At 41.1% G+C, this 27,575-nt stretch overlaps 1 protein-coding gene across 1 annotated transcript in view; it reads left to right on the top strand.

The window, feature by feature from the left end:
• NEBL (nebulette) overlaps positions 1-27,575 on the top strand; it is a 353,824-nt gene that overhangs the window by 133,870 nt on the left and 192,379 nt on the right. The window contains exon 3 of the mRNA XM_024576170.4: positions 938-1,022. Coding sequence (XP_024431938.1) covers positions 938-1,022 — 85 coding nt within the window. The remainder of the gene's footprint in view (positions 1-937; positions 1,023-27,575) is intronic.

Here is a 27,575-nt window from a genome sequence, read left to right as displayed (position 1 = left end):
AAAAGAAAGCAGTGGAGGTGGAGAAAGTAAATGTAATTGAGCCATATTTGGGAGATAGAAGTGATAGACTTTGGTGACTGATTGACTGGATGTGTGAGGAGCCAAAATTATTTCCATGTTTCTGGCTTAGGCGATTGGGCACTAGTGAAAGAGAGAATACAGGGGAAGAGACTTGTCTTGGGGGTCGGGAGGGGTGATGGACAGTTGGGTTTCAGACTGGTTGATTTTGTGGTGGGCATGGGATATACACAGCTGGAAATGCCATTGGATCTGAAGGACAAGAGGGAACACTGGGCTGGTGATATAGACCTGAGAGTAATTAGCACTTATAGAGGAGGTGCCCAAAATTGTGGGAATGAATGAGGTCAACAAAGAGGAGCACATAGGAGACAGAGAAGGAAGAGCAGGGTGGGGAGAAGCCAGGTCAGGAGCGTGTGGTGACAGAGAAACCAAGAATGGACATTTCAAGATGGAGGGGAGGCCACACAAGAGGAAGACCAAAAACAAACAGGCAGTCATTATAACTTTGGCTAGAAAAACTTCTGGAAACAGAAGCTAGAAGCCAGAGTGCCTAGAGTTGGAGAGGAGATGAACAGGGACAGCAAGTTTAGGCCTCTTTTTAAGGAAATTTGGCTGAAGGAGAGAACAGATTCTAGTTACCACATGCTAGAATGGTACGTGGGGTGGACGGAAGGACAGTAAAAGGTAGGAGAGCTTTGAGCATACCTGGATGCTGCTGGGAAGTAGCTAAGAGAATAGAGAAGCTGCGGTTGAAATTTGGAGAGATGGTGGGAATAACTGGGTGCAGGATTCTGAGAATGAAGGAGGGGGTGGGACCCAGAATAGTGATACAGAGATGACCCTAGCTAAGAGGAGAGACACCTCTTTCCATTGTGACAGTATTTTAATTATGTTCTTTAATGAAATTTCTCCACAGACACTACCCAAAGCAGTCCTTCACTACCGTTGCAGATACACCTGAAAATCTTCGCCTGAAGCAGCAAAGTGAATTGCAGAGTCAGGTAATTTCTAGAAGGCTTATTTTTTGTTACATTGGTACTAAATATTATTTGCAGAGCCTCTGCAAATAATATTGGAGCTTCTGTCATCGTCCTGTTTATTCCAGCTCTCTGGCCATTGCGGAGACTGAACGCAGGCCTGGGTGGGCATTCTGGGTGAGCTGCTGAGCATCTGTTGTATTCCTGGTCTTGGATCATCCTGAAATTCTCGGTTCTGTTATTCACATGGGCCTAGGGCAAGTAAACGAGTTCTGGTCAGAGTAAGTGTTTCCCAGCAATATTGATTTATTTGGTCCTAAATATTTAAAAATATTTTATAAATAGCTTTCCCACACCGCATATGCAGGGGAAAAAGAGGTGTTAACTTGACCCAGTTGCAGTGCATGTGGGGCTAACACCCTGTCTGCGTGTCTCACACCAGCCACTCGCTTTGTTTTCATCCTGTCACTTTATTCATATTTCTTTCATATGTCACACTGACAGCATGAACAAAGATTAGAACACCACAGTTGGCTCCCAGTCAACCATTTTGGTTGGAAACCTGCCTTCAATATGGTGAAACACATTGGTTAAGGCCAGGGATTTGAACGGCAGTGTTTTTTGCAGGGACTTCAGTCTCTTGTTAAGAAACCCAGGGTGCTGTCTTTAGGAGTAGTTTTCTTGCCTCAGGTCTTGCTGGCCACCGTATAGGAAGCTTCTGAGCAATGACAGTGCAGTCGTTTGTCAATGGTGTACAGGCACACCTCATTGTATTGCACTTTGGATTATTGGGCTTTGTGTGTATTACTTTAAAAAAAAATAGATTGAATGTAAGATCCTCTGCCAGCAAAAAGATTATGACCCACCAAAGGCTTAGATGATGGTTATTACTTTTTAGCAATAAATATTTTTTAAAATTAAGGTATGTACATTGTTTTTTAGACATAATGTTATTGCAAGCTTAATAGACTACAGAATAGTGTAAACATAATTTTATATGTACCAGGAAACCAAAAAATTCTTGTGACTTGCTTTCTTGCTACATTTGCTTTAATGCTGTGGTCTGGAACTGAACCTGCAGTATCTCGGAGGTTTGCCTGGAGTGAAATGACCCTGAGGAGGGCGTGGGGAAGGTTGGGTTGTGGTCCTCTTGCTGCTGTTCCTTGCTGGGGACCTTGGGCCAGCCACTCAGGTTCGTTGTGCTTAAGTACAGTGGGACGGTCTGTCTTATCTTCTCTACCTGTCTCTTGGGTGACTGCAAATATCAAATAGGTGTGAAAGCATTTTGAAAAGTTAAAATATGTTATATGATCATGGAGGCTTATTATTGTTGTTGTTGTTGTTATTATCTGAAAATCCTTGCTATGAAAAAGGGACAAGAGCAGACTGTGTGAAGGAAAGAGGCGTCTAGCTAATACTCTGAGAGCATCAGGCTGTCACTATTCTTAACGAGAGTAGTTAGCTTTCAGCTGCACCGGATCTAATTATTTCCGTGCAGGTTTATCTGATCACAGGGAAGATGGTGGTTCCCACCACCCTGTTTCCGGGGGACTTGAGACCACTTCACAGTTCATTTAATTAGAGGAAATATAACTCAAAGTAGAGTTTGCTGTTGGTTAACAATGCCGTCAAGACTTGGTTGGCAGTTAGTTTTTGGTTTGTGTAAAATGCTAATTTTCGTGTGCTAAGCCATTAGTTCAAAAAATTGAGTGCTGGCCAGAGAGGCACTGTTGTGGGCCAGCAGGAAAGCCCTTTGCTCATTCACACCACCAAGGGTGCCAGGACTTGGCTGCAGTCTGTGCAGATCCAATATGCCTTTCTTCTCATCAACTTAGGGTTAATTAGATAATTCTGCAGAAGTACTTTGAGCACATTGGAGAACTTGTTCTGTGCAAAAGAATTTATAATTAGTTAATCCTCCCTTCACAGAGCTCACAGGGTGTCTGAGGAAACAGGACTAACAACCCCCCGCATCCTCCAAGAGTGACTATGTTTAATACACAGTAAGGATTCAGAAAGGAAAGGAAAGCACTTCTTGCTGGAGGCGGGATTTGAGTGAAGCCTTGAAGGTTAAGAAAGGATCTGATGTGAACCCTTATCTCCTTCCTTTGGAAGGCACACTGATCCCTTTGGGTTCAGTTAGTGACTATTGTGCCTTCGGTTAGTGACTACAGGTGTCTTCAGCCTGGCCCAGGGATAAGCATTTATTGTTTTCTTACCTTGTGCCAGATTCTAGGAATGCAAATAAAAAAATAGCTCACTGTTTTATGAAAGGCTGTTTTCATTCTTCCTCATGTAGCAAGCCGCAAGCTTTGAGGTAGCATAAACGAATATGACAGGCTGGTGGGACAAGAGCGGTAGAGGTTTGCATAAGGTCCTCTGGGGTCTCTAAGCAGTGACCAGGTGAAGGCATCAGATTTTAAAAAAGATTTTGCTCAAATGTCATTTCTTCTAGGAAATGTAGAACTTCATCAGGCAGACAGTGTGGGGAAGTTCAAGTCAATTAAAAAGAACATGTATTGAATTGGGTGAGGCATTGGGAGGGGGATGGAAAGGTATCACCACCACCATCAATCTTGCTGTATTCAGAGCACAGAATTTTACATGTGTTATTTCATTTACTCTCAAACAGCCCTATGAGACAGGCATTTATTATCTCTATTTAAATGAAACATTCAACCTTTAGAGAATATAGATAGCTTGGCCTTGCTAACTTAGTAAGGAGTTGAACTTGGAGTAGAACCTAGTTCTGTGAGCTCCCAATGTCTATACTTTTCCCAGTATTCTGGCCCCTTTACTCAGGAAACACCTAGAAAAGGAGATCTGTAAGCAAAAACTTGCAGTTCAAGGTGATAGACCAGTGAATAAAGGTAGAATTTTGCAGAAAGTGCAAAAGTCACACGCAGGAAGAAGTCCTCCTCCTCATTATTATTATGATCATTATTTTGGGGGGTGAAAGATGGAAGCCCTTCTATAAGATCGCTTCTGTTTTTGCAAAGGCATGGAATGATATCTACCCTAATGGTAATATTCATTAATGGAAATCAATTTAATTTTAACATATTAAATGATTTGCTTCTGTGGTAGAGCATTTCCTTAGAGTTTTGACATCAAGAGTTCTGAACAGCTGAACAGACTTAGGGGAAAATTGACTATTAATATTTTATTGACTTGTTTTGATAACTTGTGGTGCTAAATGAATCAAATCGTTCACAACTCCCAAGTTTTGATAATCTGAAATCCTTTGGAATTGTTTGGTTAAAGCTAATTCTTTTCTTTCAGTTCATTACCTTCCCAAATGATCCAAAATGGAGGGAAAACAAAAATTAATTTGCAGTCCAACCTAGAAAGTTATTTATAGGTACATGTTATCTTTTCCTTTCTCTCTCTGAGAGGGTTGTAAACACAGCCAGCATTTTTTTTTTTTTTGCCTAAGTGTTATATCCTCTCAAAGTTTTTTTGTTTTTGGGGGTGGGTGGGATGGGGATCTGTATTAGATTCCAGATCGTCATAATAAAATGGTACAAAATATTAGAGAATACATGAGCAAACCATGACTTAGCTTTTCCGAACTGGACATAGGCTGTGGTTTATAGGCATTATCCAGCCAGCAAACAACTACTTGGCCAGCCATGGACCACAGTGGATGTGGACTGCCTGAAAATTGGCAGTCGAGAGAGGGGAGAGAGCGAGAAGCACTTCCATCCTCACTAGCTCCCTTTTCATCACACATCACAGGATGAACTGCTTCAAAGAAATAACAAATGGTGGTTAGGCAGCCCCCTGGCCCATGTTAGCCCATTCAGCAAGGAGCATAAGGAAAACTCCACTTCTAGTGGTGTTAGTAACATTATCTTTACCTGTAGGGCATCAAGCTTTCATTGCTTATATTGGCACCACACGTTTTTTTTCTATGAAAGTGTGCCCTGAGTTCCAGTGCCCTGCCTTACAAACTAAACTTCTGGAGCACAAATTCTTTGTAAGGTGGGGAATCCCTGAGCTTCAAACACTCAGCAAGATGAAAAGCTCCTTAGGAGAGAAATGTGCTTAACTTATTTTAATATTAGGTTGTAGCAAGTGTTTCTTTTTTAAGGTTGTGTAGCATACTTTATTGGAAAAAAGACACAAATGTTTTGAGTACTTTGGATCAGGATCTGCAGACTTCTTAAAGCTGTGGAAATGGTTCTTCAAATGGAATTTGGAGTGGGAATCCATGTGGGAAAGAGAGCAAGGTGGGGCTGTTGTGGCTGAATGGGGAAGCAAACCCCTGCACTCTGCATGTTCCCCCTGCTTCTCCTCATCCTCCCGTTCCCAGGGCCCCGGCTGACTGTCTTAGTGACAGTCCTGGGCCTCCACAGGGCAGAGTCCTGAAAAGCCTTGCTCCAAACAAAGATGAAATGTTAGCTACTTCACACTTAGTTGTTTATGCGATTGGCTTAGCTGTTTGCAGTCATGCTGAAAATAATAGAGATTTTGGGCTCACTGTGTTCTTGAATGGAGTGTGTGTAATTTATGAGTGCTATAAAATGAAAGGTTGAAAATGATTGTGGATAGCATACAAATCATTCTGGAACCTTTGAGTCTTCATTTGGTAATTTGTGTTGATTCTTTTTAATCTTCCACATTTCTGTGGAGGCATAAAAAAACATGGCTCATAGGGAATATGATATAAGATAGTAGGAAGTGTGAGAAGGTAATGTAGTTTTTTTTTATGGGGGACGTAATAGTTAAACATCTTTGTGGGAGAAATGAAGACACATGTTCAATATAAACCTCTGGAAGTTCCAGGAGGCCGTGTGTGACACATTCTCTCTCCATGGCGTGCCCACGGCTCCTCTCTGTGCCTCCTTATTCTAAATTCCATTTCAGGAGGGTTTTTCTCCCAGTTATCTGTCATCTAACCGCCTAGTAAGGTGTTAAATGACGACCTAGCGCAAGACCCTTCTCAGGTGGCAGTTGCATTTTAATTGGGTGTCACTGAAGACTGACTTCCTTTAAAGCAACGACTCCCTGATATGAAACTTTAGTTACTCTTCATGGATGATTGGAAAGCTATTTCAGATAGCATCCTCTATGTGATTCAAATTTCATTCCAAGGGCCCCCACTCCATCATAAATTTGACCTAAATTTTATTTGCCACCGAGCACCAATCATATGCCCAATTTTGCGCTAGACTCTGGGATGCTATAGGGAGAAAACCCAGATAAAGTGCTCACTTTCAGGGGATTTATAGTCTAGTGTGGAGAGGATGATAATAAATGAACAAAAGGAGGTAAAACTGAAACTATGACAAGAGGTGCAGAGAGAAGCTGTGTATATTTTAATTGTTTCCAAGCATTTCCAGGGAGGCGGAGGTCTGAGTACTCCCCTGCAGACGGATCCACATGGGGTCCCAGGGTGGTTGGCTGCATCCTGCCCAGCTGTGGATCCCATTTCTAAACGCAGGTGTTTTTTCTGTCTCTGGACTCTTTGCTCTTTGCTGGGTCCTCTTCCCTTCCCTTATCTCATGTGAGAACCTCAGACTTCTAAACAGGAAGACTGTTTCTCTAGATAGTTTTTGTTGGTAATTCTTGCTGTTCTTGGACAAGACGCCTTTCATACTTGCCTTTTAATTTTCCATTTTCTTTGAACCTCATTTTGGCAGCTTTATAGTTCCCATGTTTTGATTTTTCACCATTTGATGCTGTATTCTGATCCTATGGTGATGCTTCTTCCTTCCCAAAATAAGCGCTTTCTCATGTATGGGAAGGTAAAAGTCTGCAAGGAGAAGCTTCCGCATGTTTCTTTTCAAGGTTGTGAGGCAGGGAAAATAATCAGAGATCGTGTTTCACACATCGGAAGGGCTGAATGGGAATAAGAACTTCAAAGGAGAAATATTAATTCACTTGATGTGGCATGTTTCTTTCAGGGAACTTAACATGCTGTGCAGATGTTAACTCTAACCCCCACAATTTCCCATAAGTCAGATTGTTTTCCTGTTGTACTTCTGGGTAAAATGATGCAGGAGACAAACGTGCCGGTAGTGATAGACAGGAGAATAACCAAGATGTTTTGATTTGCCGTGTCAGGGTGATGTTTTAGGGCCTTTCATCACAGAGGTCTGGTCTTCTGCTCCTCACCCACCTGAAATGACCCATATTCTTCCCCTCCGTTCTCAGAGTCCCAGCAGACAGGGCCTTTGGTGCATTCCTGGCTCATCCTGTCTCCCTTTCCATCATTCCCACAGCTCTTGGAGGAGGATGTGCATGCTCTACTTTGCAGGGATGCTACAGGCTATTTGTTCTTATTCCGTGGACTGGAGTCAGGTTACCGGTCCTTGAATTAGGCATTTGAATAAGTAGCCTATCAATGTTGTGACTGGGCTCATGCATATAACAGCTGTGATGAGGAGACTTTTAAAAATATTAAATCAATGTGTTTTTCATCTTTCTTTGCTGTTAATCATGTTTTGCCTTACTACCCCACATTATGGGCCCAGACAAAGAAGAGTGAACCATACTTTGGGAAGGAGGAATGTGGTCCTACATGGAGGGTAATGCCTATCAACCTCTGGCCATGGTAGATTGTAGGAAGAAGGCAGAAAAATCTGAGAGTGAAGTATGACCACCCCTCTCTTCTGGCTGAAGTTTTTTGAGAATGAAGATGGGCAGCTTTAGATGGGTGGAAAGTGAGAAGCAGAGAAGACCACTCCTCAAGATATACCCGGAACTATCTCCCACCTCAGCAATGAACCTGGGGCCTCCACAGCATGGTGGGCAGGGGAGAGCATGAGCTCCGTTTCCCAGTATCTTAGTGTCTCATGTGGCATGGAAGGTGACGGAAGTTCCAGTGCACCTTGTGGAGAGATACCAAGGGTGCTTGCTGGGGAGCGATAGGGGCGGGGGCCTGGTGCGGGCAGGGAGTAGTGGCGGGACTTCAGTGAGTAGGAAGGAGGGACAGGTTTGGCAAGTGATACCACCAGGCTCTTTCTGCATCGGGGGAGAATGCACCATGAAGTCACCAGCCACCATCTTCAGCATCAGACACCAGCAGGATGCCTAGTGATCAAGAGAACAAGGAGATGCCACTGAGGACAAAGGAGTTAAAGGAGAGAATGGACATGGGTCTGACCCTCCCCTCTTTCTTCACTCTGAGGTCACTGAGGCCGTCTCTGCTCATACACACTTAGAAACCATCTTTGAGAGTAACCAGGAAGCAGGAGGAAATCTGAATTTTACCTAAATTGATTGTTTAAATATTGGATGGGGTCAGGTTAATGGTTGGGACTAAATTTAGTTCCTCTTCAGTGTGATAGGGGCTTGTGAGAAATTGCAGAGCAGTTAGAATAAATAAAGAAAATGTACTTATTTATTTCTTTTCTCATTGTAAATACATTGTAAATAAATTGCCAATGTTTTATTTTATGTGGTAAAATATAGCCCTAGACCAGGCATCAGGAGATATATGGGTTCTAGTCCTGCCTCTGCCACTAAATGTGGCTGTGGGTACCACTGACATTTTCAGGGCACAAAATAATGGGTTTTACCTAAATGATCCCTAAAATTCCTTCTAGTTGTAATGGTTTTGATTGTAGTACAGAAATGTTCTGCAATCACATGTCCAGTTCACAAAAAAAGAGCTCAAAGAAAAGGAACCATCATGCTTTCTTTTCCACCAAATAATAATAATCAGACCTACCATTTCATTTGACCAGTCTCTAGGTTAGTCTCAGATATTGTGTGAAGGTCATAATTGGAACATAGGCCTGGTAGAGTTAATGGGCAAATCACATTTGAAGCTATGTCTAATTTTACATTAACATGTTTAAAAACAAGAGGACAAAAGAAAAAAGTAGTTACAGTCATAATATATGTTCACTGATAGCAACTAGTCTTGTCTTTAGTCCTATATTTTTCAAATTTCCTATGTAAAAGTAACTAGAATAACTCTACACATTAGTATACATTTAGTAAATATCTTTGTTACTTTAATTCACTTCCTTTATGCGTTCTTATTTAAAAATTTTTTCTCGAATGTCTTTAATTATGTAGTAGCTTTTGGACCGTAAAAGTTGGTCTCTTCTCTGTACAGTGCTTCCATTTGTTTTTACCGCTCTTTTTCCTTTTAGAAGTAATTTGTTTTGCTGAGGCCCCCAACCTTGAATTAATTCAGTGCACCCAAGCAGTTGCTCAAGGATAAAACTCAATATTGCTCAGTTCAGAAATTCTCTATGCTTCCTCATAAAGAGTTACTCATCCAAGCAGCCCCATTTCATTGATTAGTATTTCTTAATACTCTTAATTAATTGATAGTCTTAATTTCCTAATAGTGTATTTTTGAATGGAGGGTGATGCTCTGAAACCACTGCCTTGTGAGGGCACCAGGCAATAAGACCAAATTTGCAGTATCATACTGGATTCCAGAAAAGACTGTTGGGAGTAACTTCAAGGGTAGCCAGCAGCACACAGTAGGCCTAATTGGTATACTGAATGTTTCAACTTTCCTAAAGTACCTGTGTTTTCTTTTACCAGAAATTATGTGGCCTAATTATCATTTCGTATTATTGTAGAACTTTGCTTATACCTCCCACTGACTTCAGAAGTACTGCCCACTGGAATTTGCAGGGACTTTGTAAAGATGGAAACTGACTCAAGACATTTTGTGCAGAAAGATGACTCACTGGCTTTACCCTTTAAAAGAGCTTCCATGGGAACAATCATTGTATTGTGTTCTGAAATGAGAGCTCTACTTGGGCTTCCGAAAATATTGGTTGTACTTTTTTTATTTTTAATGGAGTGTTTTTCATTACAAATGTTAGAGGAGAACAATTAGTATTTCCCTCCCTTCCTTCATCCCACCCTGTCTGTCTCTTGATTTTTGGTGAAGTCAAGGGTCAGGATGATGGTCAGTTGGAAATCAAGGTCACACCAATTTGATCCTGACTAGGAGGAATGTTCCGGGCCCCTTTTGACTGACATTCTCGAGCTCCTGTTTGTGTGGAGTTGTTTTTATTTCAAGGTTACCTATAATCTCAAAATATCTTCAAGGGAAATCTAACAAGTTTCTTCAGGTACAGATTTAGTTTCCTAAGCACACAGTCCTTTTAGACACCAAGTGACCTAAGACAGGGTGGGGCAAAAGTAGATTTACAGTTGTTTGTACAGTTAATAAGTAATAAAGTAAGAATAAACTCTGTTTCATGTTTACTCACATGAATAAACTCACAACTGTAAACCGACTTTTGCTCCCTCTGAATAATAATTCAATATTTTAAAATGTTTTCATCTTTGTCCTTTGTTTTAAATTTTAAACTGGAGGCTAGAAATCTTATTAATTTAATTTAATAGTTGCGATTTAGTTAACCATGCTAAACAATTGTCAGGACTATATTTTAACTTTTGATCATGTGATAATCTATGAAATGAAGAAGGAATAATAGAAGGTAATTTTATGAAAAACAGGAGCCTTATTAGAATGATGAATTAAACACTTTTCTCTCACTTTCTCTTTTATTCTTATTGTTGTTCAAGTATAGTTGCCTTCATTTCTCCCCCACAACTCCCCCCCCTCACACCAAACATTTCTAATTTTTTTCTTGGCATTCAATACAAATCAAGAAAAATCATGGTGTTTTTGATTTCAAACTTTTCCTAGCAAAGAAATCTCATTTAAGGACCCACTGTATTTCCTGTAATTTTTCTATACAGAGCTACTTTAATTATTTATTGGTTTAATCTCCTTTGACTTCTTTGGTCATACAGCTGCCTCTCCTGGGCTCAGGGTGTGTGTAGGGAGGAGCCAGCGGCAGTGCAGAAAAGGAGCGACTGCCGGGACATGACCCCGGACTTACAGGTGTTCATTGGATTCCTCAAAAGGCATGCTTCCAAATTCTGGAAATAGTTATCTTTTCTGTACCCCATTTAGCTCTCCCCTCTCATTCTCCGCTGAAATGTTTACTCCTTTGAATGGAAAGCTCAAAATGACTCCCTTTCTTTTTACATAGATCAAATATCAACTGCTCTGAGAAACATTATATTGAAGAAGAAATGATCTTTTAGCTGGTTTTGAAAATAGCTCTTTCTGTTTTTTTTCCCCCAACAGCTGTGCCCTTTTGTAAACTGTTTGTTCAGCTTGCTCCTTCTTAAAATAATGTGGATCAAAAATGTTTTTGATTGCTTGATGGACACAGGAAAGTTTCTTCAATAAAATTTACCTTTTTGGGGGGTTATCATCAGCAAAGTCAAATGATGTCATCAGTAATATCTGAATCCTTTTGTTATCCTACAGACTCCAGAGAGTGACTCCTAATATTTTTAGGGTCATGGACCCTTTTGGAAACTTGATGAAAGCCATTGAACTTCTCCTTTGAAAAAATACAAAAGCAAAAATATGCCAATTTTAGGATATAATTACAGGGAGTTCATAGGTCAGCAAAGGCCATTCATGGAGTGCTAGAGAGTCCCGAGCTTTAGGGAAGGTGGTAAGGCTGGCCACGAGATGAATAGTGAAGGAGATCAGCTGGCCTTAGAGGTTTAGCAGAGACCAGCGTATTGCCACAGAAAAATGATGGATTCATTGCCTTCTAAGCACAATTTTATTTTATCTTGATTAAAATATTAACTGTTTTGTGAATGTGAAAGGTTACTGTGTTTAAAAAAAGCAATCTAGCAACAGAACTGTTAAAAATATGTATGTACTCTTTGATCCAGCAGTTTCACTCCTGAGAATCTCTCCCACAGAAACAAAATCATCAGCATATAAGGCATATGTACAGGAGTCTCTAGGACAGCATTGTTTGTAGTAGTAAAAAACTGAAACAGAGTGAAAGCCTACCAACAAGGTTAGTAGTAGAATAAATTATGATAATTTATATTGTGGAATGGTGTGCAGCCATCAACAAGAATGAACAGAGGTATACTAGATGCCTTGGAGAGATGTCCATGAGGTGTTATTGTTCAGTGAGAAGCACATACAGAAAGGTGTGTAAGTTACAAAACCCGCCCTGTTGGCATGCATGTGCGTATCCATGTGTGTATGTACTTATGTCTGATTAGGATTATTTGTGGAGGGAAAAAAATATACCTAGTAAATACTAGGCTGTTCTGGGAGCTTAAATACTAGGTCGGTTCTGGGAGCTTATCCATGACTAGGCAAAGTAAAGGTAAAAAAGGATTGCAATAACTAAAAAGAAAACATGTATATAATGGCATTCATGAATTTATTTAAAATTATATACTAGGTCTGTCCAGAAAAAGTCCAACCATTGTTAATATAATGAGAACAATTTGCATGACATCAGTGTAACCTGGCAGCCAAGGAGAGTGGCCTGGAATGCGCATGTGTGAACACTGATGACTTCACTGTATTAGTCAATGGGGGCGGTAGACGCCATTGAGTGAGCATGTGTACTGTGTGGCCATCGCATTCAAAATGACTGAGTGAGTACAGCAACAAATCTGCATCAAATTTTGCATCAAGCTTCAACATTCCTCCACAAAAACTGTTCAGATGATTCAGAAGGCTTTCAGGAACAATACAATGAGTGCAGTGCAAATAAAAGTGTGGCACAAATGCTTCAAAGATGGTCAAGAATCTGTTGAAAATGATCCATGTGCTGGAAGGCCTGCAACAAGCAGAACACCTGAGAATGTTGAACAGGCTACAATCAACAAAGATCGGCGACTGACAGTGTGAGGGCTAGAAGCTGATCTGCGGATTCCAAAAACTACTGTGTCCGAGATTCTGACGCAGGATCTCGGCATAAACATCTTGTGGCAAAATTCATCCCACAGCTTCTGCTATCAGTGCAGAAGGAACATCATGCTGTAGTTGCTAATGACTTGATTCAAACTGCTACCAATGAACCAGATTTCCTCAAGAAGGTCATAACCAGAGATGAATCATGGGACTATGGCTGTGATCTAGAAACAAAGGCCCAGTCGTCCAGTGGAAGTCTCCTGGGTCTCCACCCCCAAAGAAGGCATGGCAAAGTTCCAGCTAGACCAAGACCATGTTAACTGTGTGTTTTGATTGGGAAGGTGTTGTCCACCGTGAGTATGCTCCTCCAGACCAAACAGTTAATAAGGAGTACTACCTCAATGTTCTTAGTTGGTTGAGAAATTCAATACAATGAAAACAGCCATAGCTATGGGCAACTGGTGATTGGCAGCTTCATCATGACAACACACCTGCACATGGATCACGTCTCATACAGAGTTTTTTTGGAAAAACATCAAATCATTCAGGTGACTCAGCCCCACTAGAGCCAGATTTGGTACCCTGTGACTTCTGGCTTTTCCCAAAACTAAAATCACCTTTGAAAGGGAAGAGATTTCAGACTGTCAGTGAGATTCAGGAAAATATGATGGGACAGCTGCTGGTGATTTCAACAAGGATTTTGCATTATTTTGAACAGTGGAAGAGACACTGAGAGAACTGTGTGAGGTCCCAAGGTGCCTACTTTGAAGGGGACTGAGGCGTCATTGTCCTATGTACAATGTTTCTTGTATCTTCTTTAATAGATGTCTCTTTTTCATAGTACATGGCTGGATACTTTCTGAACAGACCTCATATGCATTTAAAATTTTACTGTTTTACTTCTTTTTTAGTCATAACACTAGAGCTTTTCAGTTCAGTTGTGAGGCTTACACAGCCAATTTGACCAGCCTGGTTCTTTTTGCTGACTTATTAGATGAATCTTCAGTGACTTATTGCTCTAAAGTCATTTTTTCTTTTAACAAATGTTTATTGGGTGTCTACTTTATGTCACATACTAGACTTTGAGCTGGGGAGTTCCCAAAGAACTAAGATGTTTGTGTGTGTGTGTGTGTGCGTTTAATGTATATGCATCTGTGTGTGCATATTTGCGTGTGTCCCTATTTGCAGCTGTGTTTGAGCTTGGCCTCAGTCTGTTACTGGCCTGTTAGCTGGTTGTGGCTATGTAACATGAAGAGCATGGGTGCTGCGCTCGCGTTAGTAATGATCTAATGGTTTGTTTGGAGCGAGGTCTTGATATTTCTTCTTTTCCTTGGTTAATTGACCTATTGCCTAATTCTCCACTGTTCCAACTTTTCCTCAGAAATGCCCGAAGATATTGAGAGAAGATAATACTGAAAGGATTTTTAGGCAATTGTAGAGGAAAAAGAAGTGTGAGATGCTTCCTGCAGATCAGTGTGTATCAAAATTGTGGTTTCCTGCCTCACAGGTAACCTGGTGAGCTTGTTGAAAATGCTCATCTGTGGGCCTGGCCTCAACCCACTAAGAGGGTGGCCCAGAAATCTGTGTTATGATTCGGTGCCCCATGTAATTATGCACACTAATATTTGAGAGCCAGTTCCACCAACTTTTATTTCAAATAATGAGCCCTCCTGGCAGTCCTCCTCCCCAGAATTTTATCAGGACTTTTGCATAACCTTGAACTCCTTTATGGTTGTGGAAAGCTTAGCTATTTTGTCACTTGGAAATGGGTCCACACTCACTGGTTTATCATACTCCTGTTTTATAGGATTAACCTATGCTGGTGATGGGCTTCTGAAATTGTCCGCCATTGCTCAGGTTCTATGTCCCAGGAGTATAGATGAGTGAAGGGAGAATTTCATTCAATGTTAAGGTGTTTCACTCAAAAGATACTCTAATAAAAACTTTTTCTAATATTTAAATGGATTTTTGTTTTCATCTTTTTGTTCATTAATAGTACCTCCATTTAGAGGAGATTTTATGAAGAGAAAAGATTTTCAGATAAAACTGTTACTGCCAAACATGCACAATTTTATTCTGAACGTAAAGAAATCAATGTAGGTCAGAATAATAGTCGAGCGGTTTTAAAATCAACAATCTGATGGTCTTTCACATAACAGAGTCAGTGTGTACATGTACTTACATATACACATATGAGAGAAAATTCCAGGTTACAGTGCCTTTTATTTGTAGTTACAGAAGTTAAACTGGAATTTGTACACACGTTGCAAATTATTTGGAATTCTTTATTGTCTGGACTACTTTTGCTTTACTTGTAAATATTCATAATAGAGATAAGAACTGAAAGTGTTTTTCAGATATCTAAGATTTATCCCCTTTCACACATTTCTTCCTCCACCTTTTTATCTAAAATGTCAAAATAATTGAAGCAGAGGTTAGTTCATGTGAAAAGCAGCATTATGTGACTTTTCCTACATCCCTCATGTGATTATGCCTGTGTGGACAACAACGTTAGCACTCTTCTGATTAGAAAGGCCACGTCTGAGAACCTTTTATCTCCACAGCAGGATATATATAACCCAAGTCGATGCAAGAAACCCATGACATCATCCCTCAATCAATAATCATCGATTGAGTAGAGTTGTTTTCAGAGCCATGTATTAGGTACCACGAGGGATACAGAAGGAAAAGTCCCATTTTCTGTCTTTGAAAAATAATCCAGTTCAGAAAGTAGTTCAAATGTTCATGTTATGACATGGTTTCCTAACAAAAAGGCCTTTTCAACAAATACTAGGGAACTGGCATGAAAGGTGTGACTATGGGCCAGGGGAGGTGTCAGAGACAGGGACATGAGTTCGCAGAGACGCCATTGAGCAGGAACGAGACATGAGGGAGGCATGAGTATAATTCATAAAGCTGTTTCCATCCACAAGATGCCAGCTGGATGGCGTGGGTAGTTGTTTGGCAAGTCTGGGAGTAGGGGGAGATCTAGAAACACATGAAGGGGTCCTCAGTCAGGCACCTAAGAAGCTGTTGAAAAATCATAGGGATCTTATGAAATGCAAAACTTGCAGTAATTAAAGAAGTTCAGCATGAGGAACTTAGAAGGCTGGGTCAGGGTGCTGGTGATGAGAATAGTTAGGTGAAACTTAGAGTTACTTTTGGAGAAAATTGGATTCTAATTTGGAAAACAAATGAAGCCATATAATGAAAATATTTGTGAAGCTATTCAACTCATCAGGGTGGCTTCAGTCTGAAGAGGAGAATCAGTGGCTTGTGGTGGGAAGCAAACCTGATGAATTGTTTTTTTGAATCTTTAGTTTTCTGTGGGTTTATGATTTTTAAAATTCACTTATGTAATCAAATACAAACACTATCTAACTGATCTTTGACATTGTTAATAGTCTACAGTTCAGGATACCTTTGTAGGCAGTAAATAACTGCTAGATGACTAAATCCTGGGGTTTATCTTAAAAAGTAACCTGCTATTGTGTAAGAGTTTTCCTATATAGGATACAAAGCTCTGCTATAATTATTTGTGAATGATGTTTTGTGACTCATGGTAGTAAGGCTGTTGTGAATTAACATTTAACAGAACAATGCTTCATCAACATGGAAGAACCTCCTACCTTCCTACATCAGGGATATTTTCCTCTTGTCTAAACTGTACCTACTTTTTTTAAAAAAAGTTGGCATTTAGCTTGAACTAGGACTTTTTTCTCCCGGTTCAGAAAGGACAAAAAGAAATATAGTTAGAAAAGCCCAACTAAACAAACCAAATCACCTCGATTACTTCTTATGGAGAAAAGAGCTAGCTTTATTATTTTTTTCTTGTGCATGTTTTGAGATCAATTTATATTTGAGAAATAGTGATATTAGGAAAATAGAGAACTTGTTGGATTATTTGGTATAGTGGGTGCCGAGAATGGGTACATCAAATCGCTACCTAACAGCAAGGAAACCAGTTTTTATTTTCTATTGGAAAACAAAACACAGGCCTATTAAAAAGGAAAAAAAAAGACTAAAGACTTAGTTTTGAAGGGTGTGTTGAGTTACACATGCCAAGGAACATTAAGCATTTATAGTCTGTTCACATGCGGAGTGCTAGGTTACTCAGTCGCCTCCTAATTGATGAAATTTGGGCTTTACCAATAATGGTATTATTTTCCTGGGTTTTCATTTTCCTGGGGTATCTGTGACAATGCCGTCCACTACCCTGCAAATCATTGATTTTGGGAGACTGTGAAATCGTGTCCATTTTACAACTTGGAAAACTTTTGGGTAGGAAGCTCTTTTGGCAGTGTGTCACTTTGTGCCTTCGGTGGCTTCCAGCTGCTACAGGAGCCCCAGCAGGTCCCATGGACTGTCTGGGTAACACAGGTGCCACTCCACAGGCGCCAGTCTCCCTCTTGTGCCAAGTCCCCCTTCTCCTTATGGATGGCAGTGGCCAGGCTGTATCAGCTTTCTCTCAGCTGGCTCTCTCCAGTAGGGTAGGATCTGGTGTCCAGGTCTGACTTTATCTATTTATTTTTAAAGATTTTATTTGTTTATTTTTAGAGAGAGGGGAAGGGTAGGAGAAAGAGGGGGAGAGAAACATCAATGTGTGGTTGCCTCTTGTGCACCCCTTACTGGGGACTTGGTGGGCCACCCAGGCACATGCCCTGACTGGGATTTGAACCGGTGACCCTTTGGTTCACAGGCTGGCACTCAATCCACTGAGCTACACCAGCCAGGGTTAGGTCTGACTTCAGATTAGCTTTTCCTGACAACTGTCATCTCTGACACCTTGCCTGCTACTTTTTGGAGAGAAAGTGGGATCTGTAGGAGGTAAACAGGGGATCCTTTGCTGGCTCTCCTCCTCTCTCCTGCACTTCCCATCTTTGTCCTCTGTGCTTGGTTCCCACTGCAGTCATTCATAACCATCTGACCACTGCCTTCCCATTGCCCCTTCATTACACATGATTTCCCTTAAGTGAGTGAGCTTTCTCCCAGATCTTTGTCTGTCTCCCAAATGGCAGGGTACCCAGAACGACTAGAAATACATTATCTGGTGTCCTGTGCTCCATGCGAGGCTTTCAGTCACGTAGATCCACTTGGGGGTATGATTCTTCATTTCAGGGCCCTTATTTCTATTTACAATCAGTATTTAACCCTTCCATTTCCAAATGTCCAAAGTTTAGATCAAAACAGATTTTTACACACTTGATTTTTTTTATGCAGACATTTTGCTCCCGCCTTTGCAAATGCTGGTGTTCTGCTTAATTCGTTTACTTAGAAAGGACTTCCCTCTTTTCAGAGACCTGTGTTGTTAGCAGAAGATAGCAGTCTGCAACGCCGTGGAGATGGGAAGGGCGATCGACTTTGGTTGGCCAGGAAAAGTCACTTTCAACTGCGGACATAAGTCAAACCAGAGTCCCCCGTAGTGCAGCATCTAGTACTAAGTCAAACCACCCCTGCCAGCTGTAGCTTAGGGCCCCCTGTGTGGCGTCATGTGGTCACAGTAGGGCAAGACCAAGGCTTCACAGCACAACAATAGTAAATCTGGCGTGGTGGCCGTAGTCCTGTTTGGCCCCCTCTGCTTACTGGCCAAAGTCCTTTCTGAGTTAGACATTCAGCAATGACGAGGAAGGTGACACTGGCACACGCAGGCATCCATCCAAAATATAACAGTTCATGGCTGCAGTTAGAGCTTAATTTTTTTACATCTTTCATCAGGGAAGTACTTTCTAGTAAATGACTGCATTGCTTGAAATCATCTGCCCGTGTCGTCCTCATTATATTCCTTAGTCATTATGGGTTGCCTCACATGATCTTCTCTCAAACCTCGGCCTGGTGAACCAACGATGAAATTGCATTTCTTTGAATTAGAGTACAGATTATTATGGGAGAAAAAAGACATTAAAGGGGAAATGTCATGTTTATGTTTGAGTAAATGTGAGCAGTCTAACGGCCTCAGAGGCAGTTAAGGGCTGTAAGAGAACACTGAACCATGGTGCCTCATTGCTTTGACGTGGCTCTGAAACGTGGCAGGCAAAGCACCTGGACTTTTCAATCCTGGGTGTATAAATCCTGGATAGACAGTCATTTTGGTGTGTATTTCTTGGGGTGGGGGGCGGAATACCGTGTTACTGACAGTTTGTAGTTCTTCTCAAGGCTCTAACATATATTAGGAAATCAATAAATGACTATTGAAATAACCAGAAAAGTCATTACTCAGAGTCACTCCCTTCCCCCCACTCTTTCTTGCCCTCACACTGGGCTTCTCCATGGCTTCGAATGGTTACAGGCAGTCCTAGGATGGGACCATTTTGGTGCTATTGATGATGATAAGCAATTAAAACATCAGCCTGGGAAACAGCATTATTGCTCTCTTGGGATAATTTATTTGGCTCTGACCTGAGTATCTGGCACATTCACTGATTCCAGAGAGTTGACCTTGCCTTGTCATCACCTTCTAGTCCCTGCTGTGAGCGTAACCAGCTCCTGGGCCCATTCTCGTCGTCCGGTCCATCCTTTGCCACCACCCTCCTGATCTGTATATTGGACAGATAGGAGTCACTCAATGAAGCAATCAAATGAAGTGACTTAACGGGGGCTTGTTGTGAATTCAGATTGTGGCTTTTATGAGGTATCAGGGTCACATGTGGCCAAATGCTAAAAGCAAAGCCAGGTGGATTTTGAATGTAATATGCAGATAGATGGTATTAATGCTGTGTGCTTTATTGTAATCTCTACTTTTCCTCACAGCCATCTGCCAGGTTTATTCTGATGTCGTGTGAGACCTAGATACAGCATTTTGTTGTCCTACCATTTCTCGTGCCCTCTTTAATCTGCATAGTTCTTACAGCACTCAAGGCCGGTGGTTTCCAGATGCCTGTGTTGCGAGAGCTCCAGCAAGGAGGGAGACCTCATCTTTGTCTTCTCCACAGATTCCACGTGAATGAATGAGCGAAGGATTGGAAACAAAAACAGACTTTATTTAGTGGAGGTTTATGATGAGCCGGTCATTGTGCTAAGGGCTCTTTGTACAATATGTCATTAAATCTTCACAATAACTTTCTTAGGAAAACATGATTATTCTTATTTTGTAGCTTCATCAAGCTATAGTTCAGAGAGGTTGTGTAAACTACCTGGAGTCACACAGCTAATCAGGGCCCTTGATGGCATTTGGCCTCAGGTCTTCTGAGTCCAGAGCCTGAGATGTTCCTTACTGGAGTAGGCTCTCTCAGTGTAGCCGGTATTATAAATGCCGTCTGTGTTTTTGATACCATATCATAGCACTGCTGTGGCATTTTAGGTTTAAAATTCTCCTCATGAAGTAAAATTTTTTTATTTGGGATTTTTAAAATTGTATTTTTTTGGTAAATGCCTTATCTGTATTTCATTTCATTTCATTTCATTTATTTTTTGGGCTATTTTGGCCCTTAGTTTGATTGTTTTTATTCTTGGAGGCTTCTAATACTTTTAATTATTTGTTATACAATAGCCTTTTTGTTTGCATGTCAATGATTTTGTCCAGTTTAGCTATTACTTTTAATAATTCTGCTCTTTTGTTTGCTTTATCCATTAATTTTTTTTATATCTTCACACCATGATATGTTTATTGGTTTTTGAAAAAAGGAAGGGGAGCAGGGAGAGAGAGAGATTCCACGTGAATGAATTCCACGTGAAAGAGAAACATCAGTGTGAGGGAGAAATATTGATCAGTTGCCTCCTGTATGTGCCTGGACCTAGGATCGAACCCAAAACCTAGGTATGTGCCCTGACTGGGGATCAAACTTGAAACCTTTTGGCATACAGGATGATGCTCCAACCAACTGAGCCATATGGCCAAGCCTATCTATTTAAATTTGTATTTCACAAATGTCTCATGTTTTCTGAGCTTACTGATTTTTAAAAATTCTAATTCTACATAGGCTCATATCTTGTGCATCTAATTTTTAAACTTTTTGATTTCTATACTTACTGCTACCGATCAGATTAGTATTGCCATTTCACTTATTGTAAAAACAATAAACAGGGGTAAATTATTCATATTTGAAAGCATTTTTAAAAAGTAGTTTTGATCATACAAAATTTCCAGTTATGTTGGAAATTTGACTTTCAGCACTATATTTTGTTTGGCAAGAAACTGGTTAAACACTTCCATACAGGGTGTATTGGAGAATTGGTTGCTACTCATAAATTCTTCAGAAGCTAGTTTTTATTGCCAAAGATGTTGTCCATCTCATCGCATCCTTTGTCTTTCTCTTCAGAGACAACTGAGCATTCCAGAGCTCATTCACTCCATGACTGCTCATGGGCTTCCTCTGGGTGCTTCAGAGCAGCCTGAATAGTGCTTTCTGACTTTGCTCAGCACGGAGTTTCGTAGGAGAGAAGCTAACCTGGCTAGCAGCTGCTGAGTGAGGTTGGCAGGAGCCCTAGAGGTGCTCTGAGAAATGTGACCTCAGTGCTGTGGGTTGGGCAGACTCACAGGGGGTTCCCCTGTGTGTGCATGCCTGCACATGTGTGTGATGGCTGGTACACACATGCTATCTTTATCCTGTGCTCTGTTGCTGCCAGAGGATTTAAGATCACTTTACACGGGAACCACTTAGAGGATATTTATGTGTACAATGAGAAAGAAAGCAAGGCCTTTTAGAGGAGGAAGTGCCTTAATGGAGGAGCAGGGCTTTGACAGGTGGCAAAAGAGGCGGCAGGGCCCAGGATAGTGTGGGTGGACCTGGGAATGCCAAAGATGTGTTGATTGACCATCAGTGGGCCTGTGACCCTACAGAAAAGTCCAGAAGAAGTCAGGCTGGTTGTGGAGGACCTGCATGGCATGCTAAGGAGGCTCGGCTTTATTTGTAGGTGTGTGGATCTGTAAGTTCTTGAGTAGAGGAATGATTCGTTGAAAATGACATTACAGAAAGATTAATCAGGCAGCAAAATAGATTGGATGGGGAGAGATTTGAAGTAGAAAGCCAAGTTAGGAAATGTTTGTTATAGTGAAAGGGCATGAAAATCAACCAGATAATCAAGTGAATGGAAAGGAAGAGAGAGTTGGGAAAGAGGCGCCCATGGGAAGTGGGGAGGGACACTTAGGCAACATGGCTGGATGCTGTGTTCACACAGCAAGCTTGCTATTTTTACTGAGGTTGTGTGTTGAGTTGGTGTGGTTTGCTGTAGTGGGGGAGTGTCTAATGGGGGTTGTGGCCACTTCCCTCCCCACTCCAGACCCCCTTTGTGTTATTACTGGAGGGATGGCGTCCCCTCCCAGTGTGGCTGATGGGGGCTTTAGAACTGGAAAGCTGGGACTGTTGTCATGCCTGTGGTCAGAGATGGATTGGTCAAGGGGCCGTTGTTTCCAGTTTCCCACAACTGCGAATGTTTGAATGAAAGAATGATTAAGTGAGTGAGCCAGTTCAGGATTAGCACTGATTTGAAGAGTTTATTTAAGAGGAACTGATTTCCATACCGATGGACAAACAGTGGCATTCAAGAGAAGGCCAATTATTAGTGACTGAAGCTTTCTAAAACTATGTTCAACTAAAATGCAGAAAGATTGAGTTTTGAAAATAAAACATGATGCATGGATTACAGATTGCATGTAATGAATTGTTATCTTGTTTGCACATTTGTTTTTTGAAATGGCCAAAACAGTGATCGATTGCATACACCTCTCAAATTTTTATCTGGGCTTTACGGAGAAAGAAAGAGGGCAGAGAAATATCTTAGCACAAAAGTGGTTTGTCTTGGGGGTGGGGCTGCTCTTTAGATTGGTTTAGCTTTGCCATTACTCTTGTTATTGAGAGATATAAAAATACTCCTGTAAAACTTTCTGACAGAGGTCAGTATGACACTTGTAAGAAGGTAGATTATGCAGTTGAACAGCTTGGCTAATGAAGCTAGCGGTTACAGTCTAAGCCCCTGAGAGCCAGTGGAATGTGAAGGAAAGAGTGACGGGTTTGGAGCGGGTTAAAGTTGGGTTTCAATTTGTCTCCACCACCTCTTACTATATGGTCTTGGACAAGTTTCTTAAGTCCCTCACTTTCTTCGTTAAAATTAGCTTCCCCTTGTGTCTTCCGTGGCCTAAACCAAGAACAAGGTTGAAAATCATACTACTTTCATAAAATAATCAAGCTAAAGTATATATTTATGCAAAAAAAATTCTGAACGGCGAATCTCTGTTTTGTGAGAAGACCTAGCAGTTTTGGTATATTTTGCACAAAACAGTCTATGTTTGGAAGGAAGTAATGCCTTTAATAGATTGTGTGTGTCCTAATAATCCTACAACTCTGGGCTATGGTGATACACTGTGGTACATGAACTGATTTTGCATTACTCCATGAAAGAGGCACCTAGGAGCCTCAACCTCCCCAGGTTCATGAGTGTGAGTGGCCCACAAATGCCCTGTTTGTATTGACTGAGTTATGAGCCCTAGTGAGCTGCTAATGCACCTGCCGGCAGAGATTAGCTGTGTCAAGGAAGCTGGCCACGGAAGGAATGCTCCCTTTTAAAGATTAAAAATGGAAGTGTGGATTTTTTTTTAATGCACTGTAGAGGAAAAAGAATTAGTACCACAAAGAGTCAGTGGGTTGAGACATGGTAAGAACTGCTGCTCGCAGCATCCAGCTCATAGCTAGCCTTATCCACTCAGAAATAATTATTTTCAACCTGAGCTGCCTTGGTGGAGATAGCTCCCAAACAGCTGCGTCAGCTCTAGAATGTGTGAAAATTGCTCAAGGATAAACCATAAAAGTAGGTTTGGGAAATTAAAAAAAAATCAAGGATGTTTTGATATGGAGGGGTTATTGGCAACAGTTTACAAAAATATAGAACAGTAAAGTTGGGAGTTCATTTCGTTTCTGCAGCATCTTCCTATTTATCTTCCTGATATATTTGTCTCCTTGGTTACCATAGCACCGCTCATTGGTATTCCTCAGTGTGCGGTGTTGCTGTGAATCCCTTCATAATTGCACTGAACTCGAGAATCTTTACTTTTTTAGGCCTTGCTCAAGCTCAGGGCCCCTTTTTCTTTTGTGTGGCTGCTTTACTTTTGCATAAAAATGACAGCTACTGATCTGCTCCTTTCGTCTCACTGGCAGGATGGTCAAACCGCTACCTTCGCATCTGGTGCAATTACTAATGTGTTTCCTTCCCAAGAAGGCAGGTCGCTGTCCCCACCCCCAGGGACAGTAAGCATCGTTTTTTCTGATGTCTGCACTGTAGGCTCAGTCAGCCTGCACTCCGGTCTAGTGACTGGGAGATGCCGTGCATGTTTTTTTTCAGGGGGGATAACCATTGCTTTTCAAGAACAGTTTTCTTTAGCATTTCCCTGTCATGACTTTTGACTTTTGCTTCAAACGTAAGGGGTTCCCAGTGCCCCCAAGTTTCTCCATCCCAAGATGGGTATCTGTTTTTGACTATCAGGACAAGTGTTTGAAAGTACATCACCACTTACTAATTACTTTTAGGAGTTAACTTGGTATAATAGGGTAACTGTTGGCTTCTTAGATTATGGCCAGTGAGACAAGTTATCTTTGAGTCTGGAATTTGAAGGCAGAAAGACATTGAATTAGTTACATTTGAATAATCTTCACTTTATCAATAATTGCAGTGATTTTCAGGGCTTGGATTAATGTAGATTATAGGTGCAATTACTCTTCTTGGATCCCCTAGGTTAAATTCAATGACAGATCTCTCTGGAGACGGGTCAGCTACTTTGCCTTTAGCTTCTCTTACATGGAGTCAGTTTCAAGTTCAAATACATTTGGTCTGATAAATTGACTACACAAGGAGGGACTAAAGAGAGCAATTATGTATGACATCAAATAAATGACTCAGTGACAAGGTATATTTCATTTAGGTCAGCACAGTTCAAAATGTGAGAAAACATGATTTAGCTGGCTGGACTGAAACACAGTTTAAATTACTGGGTGGGAAGGATCACTTTGCATTTTGAGGTTTGGAAGTTGGAGATATATAATATTTATTGTGAGATGGTTTCAGCTGCTTATGTGGGTATTGTTTAATATGACAGTGTACTAGTCTAATCTTTATGCATAATATGCATTACCATTGGCTACGACAAGGGTGGGTGATATGTGGCTGAAGCCTGTTAAGCCTTGATAAGCCAATGTATTTTACTCTTTAGAGATTTATGGTGGCAGTGCTCTTAAAGGAGGGAGAGAGCACCTTGTGTGGTTAGCTGCATGTTTTTCCTTATTCTTTACCTCCGCCTTTTAGAACTGTATGCCCACACCTTTGCCCCATGACCTTCCATTAGAGGAGGTACTATTGTCTCACTGATGTTGGGTGTAGACATGTCACTCATGTCAGTAGGTGGACTTTCAGCAGATGTGACGCTAGTGGAGAACTGTACATGTGCTTGTGTGGTTTGGCTTAGTCTCTGGTCGCCTGCCATCCACTATGGGAAGAAGGTGTTCTAAGTAGCTACTGGCCTAAGGAGGATGTGGAGACATGTGGAGCAGAGGTGAACTCAACCTGAAACCCAGAGCCAAGCAGACATTGACAACCGACTTGCAGATCTGTGAGCAAGAAACATCAGTGCTTATGACTGTAAGCCACTGACTTTTGGGGGAGCTTGTTATGCAGTATACTTGTGGAAATAGCTCATAGATGTGCATGCTAAAAAAAACAAACCCTGCCCTTGTAAGAATTTTGTTTGGGTTAATAGGCTTCTTTAAAATTCAGATCCTTGCTCCCACCCTATCAAGAAATCAGTGTCATTTATATCTGAGTGGAAGGTGTCCTTGGCTGCAATGCAGTGATGTCCTTTGCTGGCAAAACTTAATGACCATAGGTTGCGTGAATATATTTTCTTAAATATTACTTTGATTAGATACTCCTACTTAATCATGTTATTGGGGGATTTTACATACTTTTAAGTTTTATTTAGGCTTTTTTGATTGTTTTAAAAAGAAAATGTTAATGATGCTTTAAAATCCTGTAAATGATATTTTGGCCACACATAGTCAACTTCACTGTAGTTTAGGGAGAAAATAGGTTTTGTAGAGGATGTGAGGTTGCTCAAGGAAGGTAGTTCAAGGTGGGGGAGGACAGGCAGGTCTGGAGGTGAAGCTGCTGGGGCAGTGCTCCCAGATTGTACCAGACCTCGTCAGCAAGACTCCTCCGAAACCTCTGCTTGCGGGTCACGACTCCTGCTGCCCCCACGGGCTCCTGGACCCCAGAACCTCTGCCACTGATGTCCCTGCTGCCCTGGAGCCAGAAACCTTTGTCATCACCCTTATCAATAAGATTATTCTGCTTCCTTACATTCTCTTCTGAATTAAGGCTCTTCTGGGTGCATCTAATTGGCAGTGCTAGGTAACATGCCTGTATCCTACGTGCAAAAGAGGTTATAACTTCTACCATGGGAAAGCAAGACTTAAAATATGGAAAATTGTGAAAGTTAGGAATATAGTTCAGAAGATACTATGCCATATAAATCCATAATGTCTATTTTAAAACAACCTGTAATTACTATTAATTAGTATAATACTTTTTAAAAAGTGAAAATGAAGGTAATTTATCCAATTAAAAAAATAAACATTAGTATTAAAACAAACAAACAAAAAAAACCCAACAGAACTTCTGGCCTTATATGTTATCACCTGGGCACTTTCTTCAAAATACCCCCCAAAAGCAAATATCAAGTACATTTTTTCTTTTACATCAAAATCTCATTGACTTTGATCCCGTTTACTCAAAGTTGGTGGTAATCAACTTGACTAAACTGGCTGATCAGTTTCACAACGTGGCAGTGTTCATAATACCGAGTTAAAAAATTCTCAGACTTCAGAACCATCCATTTTTAATATAATTTTACTTAATTCAACATTTTTCTTTTCCATCAAGCTGACAGCATTGTTTGATTTCCTTTAGGGCTTGAAAATCATAAATCTACCTTTAAAGTGTACTATATAAACTGTTTATTAAGTCAGAGACCCAATTCCCCATTTAGTAATGGGAATGACGTTGAGAACATTTCATTTGCTGTGAACACCGTTAAATGAACCTGTGAGAAATACCCCACACTGCATCTTGGATATTAAATTATAGCCCCTGTGTCCCTGTAGAGAAGAGCTGTCAAGTGTAAGAGCTGGTGTGAGGGATGCTAATGTGTTGTGTGGAGGGGGTGTAACTGACGGACAGCATGTTTGCAGCAGGGCGAGTTGTGGCAGGAAGCAGGGTGGGGGAAGGCGAAGAGAGAGCTGTTTGAGGAGCCCACAGAACCTGGACAGGATGGAGCAGGCAGATTGGTATTTAGAAAACTAGGGAGGAGATGAGTAACCTGGAACTGAGGGATTTTGTGCTGATGTAGTAAAAAGTGGCAGGTATTTTCTCTGGCCAGAAATTAGTGAGCAAGTCACACTGCAGGGAAGAAAGGAAGAAGACTGTCATTTGCTAGGCTGGTTTAGTTACACTTGGTGAGGAATTTTAACTGTAAATATTCTATCAGTACTATCTCTATCAAATTCTCTAGTGTCAGTACCCTGAAATTTCTTTGGCCGAAGGCAAGTATCTTAGTTCAGGCTGCTATACTGATACCACAACCTGGGTGGCTTAACCAACAAACATTTATTTCTCACAGTTTTGGAGACTGGCAAGGCCAAGATCAAGATGCCAGCAGATCCAGTGTCTGGGGAGGGCCCGCTTCCTGGTTCATAGATAGCTGTCATCTTGATGTGCCCGTACGTGGTGGAGAGATGTAGCCGTCTAGTCTCTTGTTGTGAGAACACTAATCCTATTCATGGGGGCATCACCCCCATGAACTCCAAAAAGGCTGTACCTTTAAATGCAATCATATCGGGGCTTATAAGGGCTTTAAAATATGGATTTTGGGGGACACAAACATTCAGTCCATGGAAGTACTATTATATTCAAGGCAGGATTTT

The sequence above is a fragment of the Desmodus rotundus genome, chromosome 4 (genome assembly GCF_022682495.2).
Source record: "Desmodus rotundus isolate HL8 chromosome 4, HLdesRot8A.1, whole genome shotgun sequence".
NCBI lineage: Eukaryota > Metazoa > Chordata > Mammalia > Chiroptera > Phyllostomidae > Desmodus > Desmodus rotundus.
Note: the sequence above shows the minus strand (reverse complement) of the source record. Positions and strands in the feature narration are given on the sequence as shown.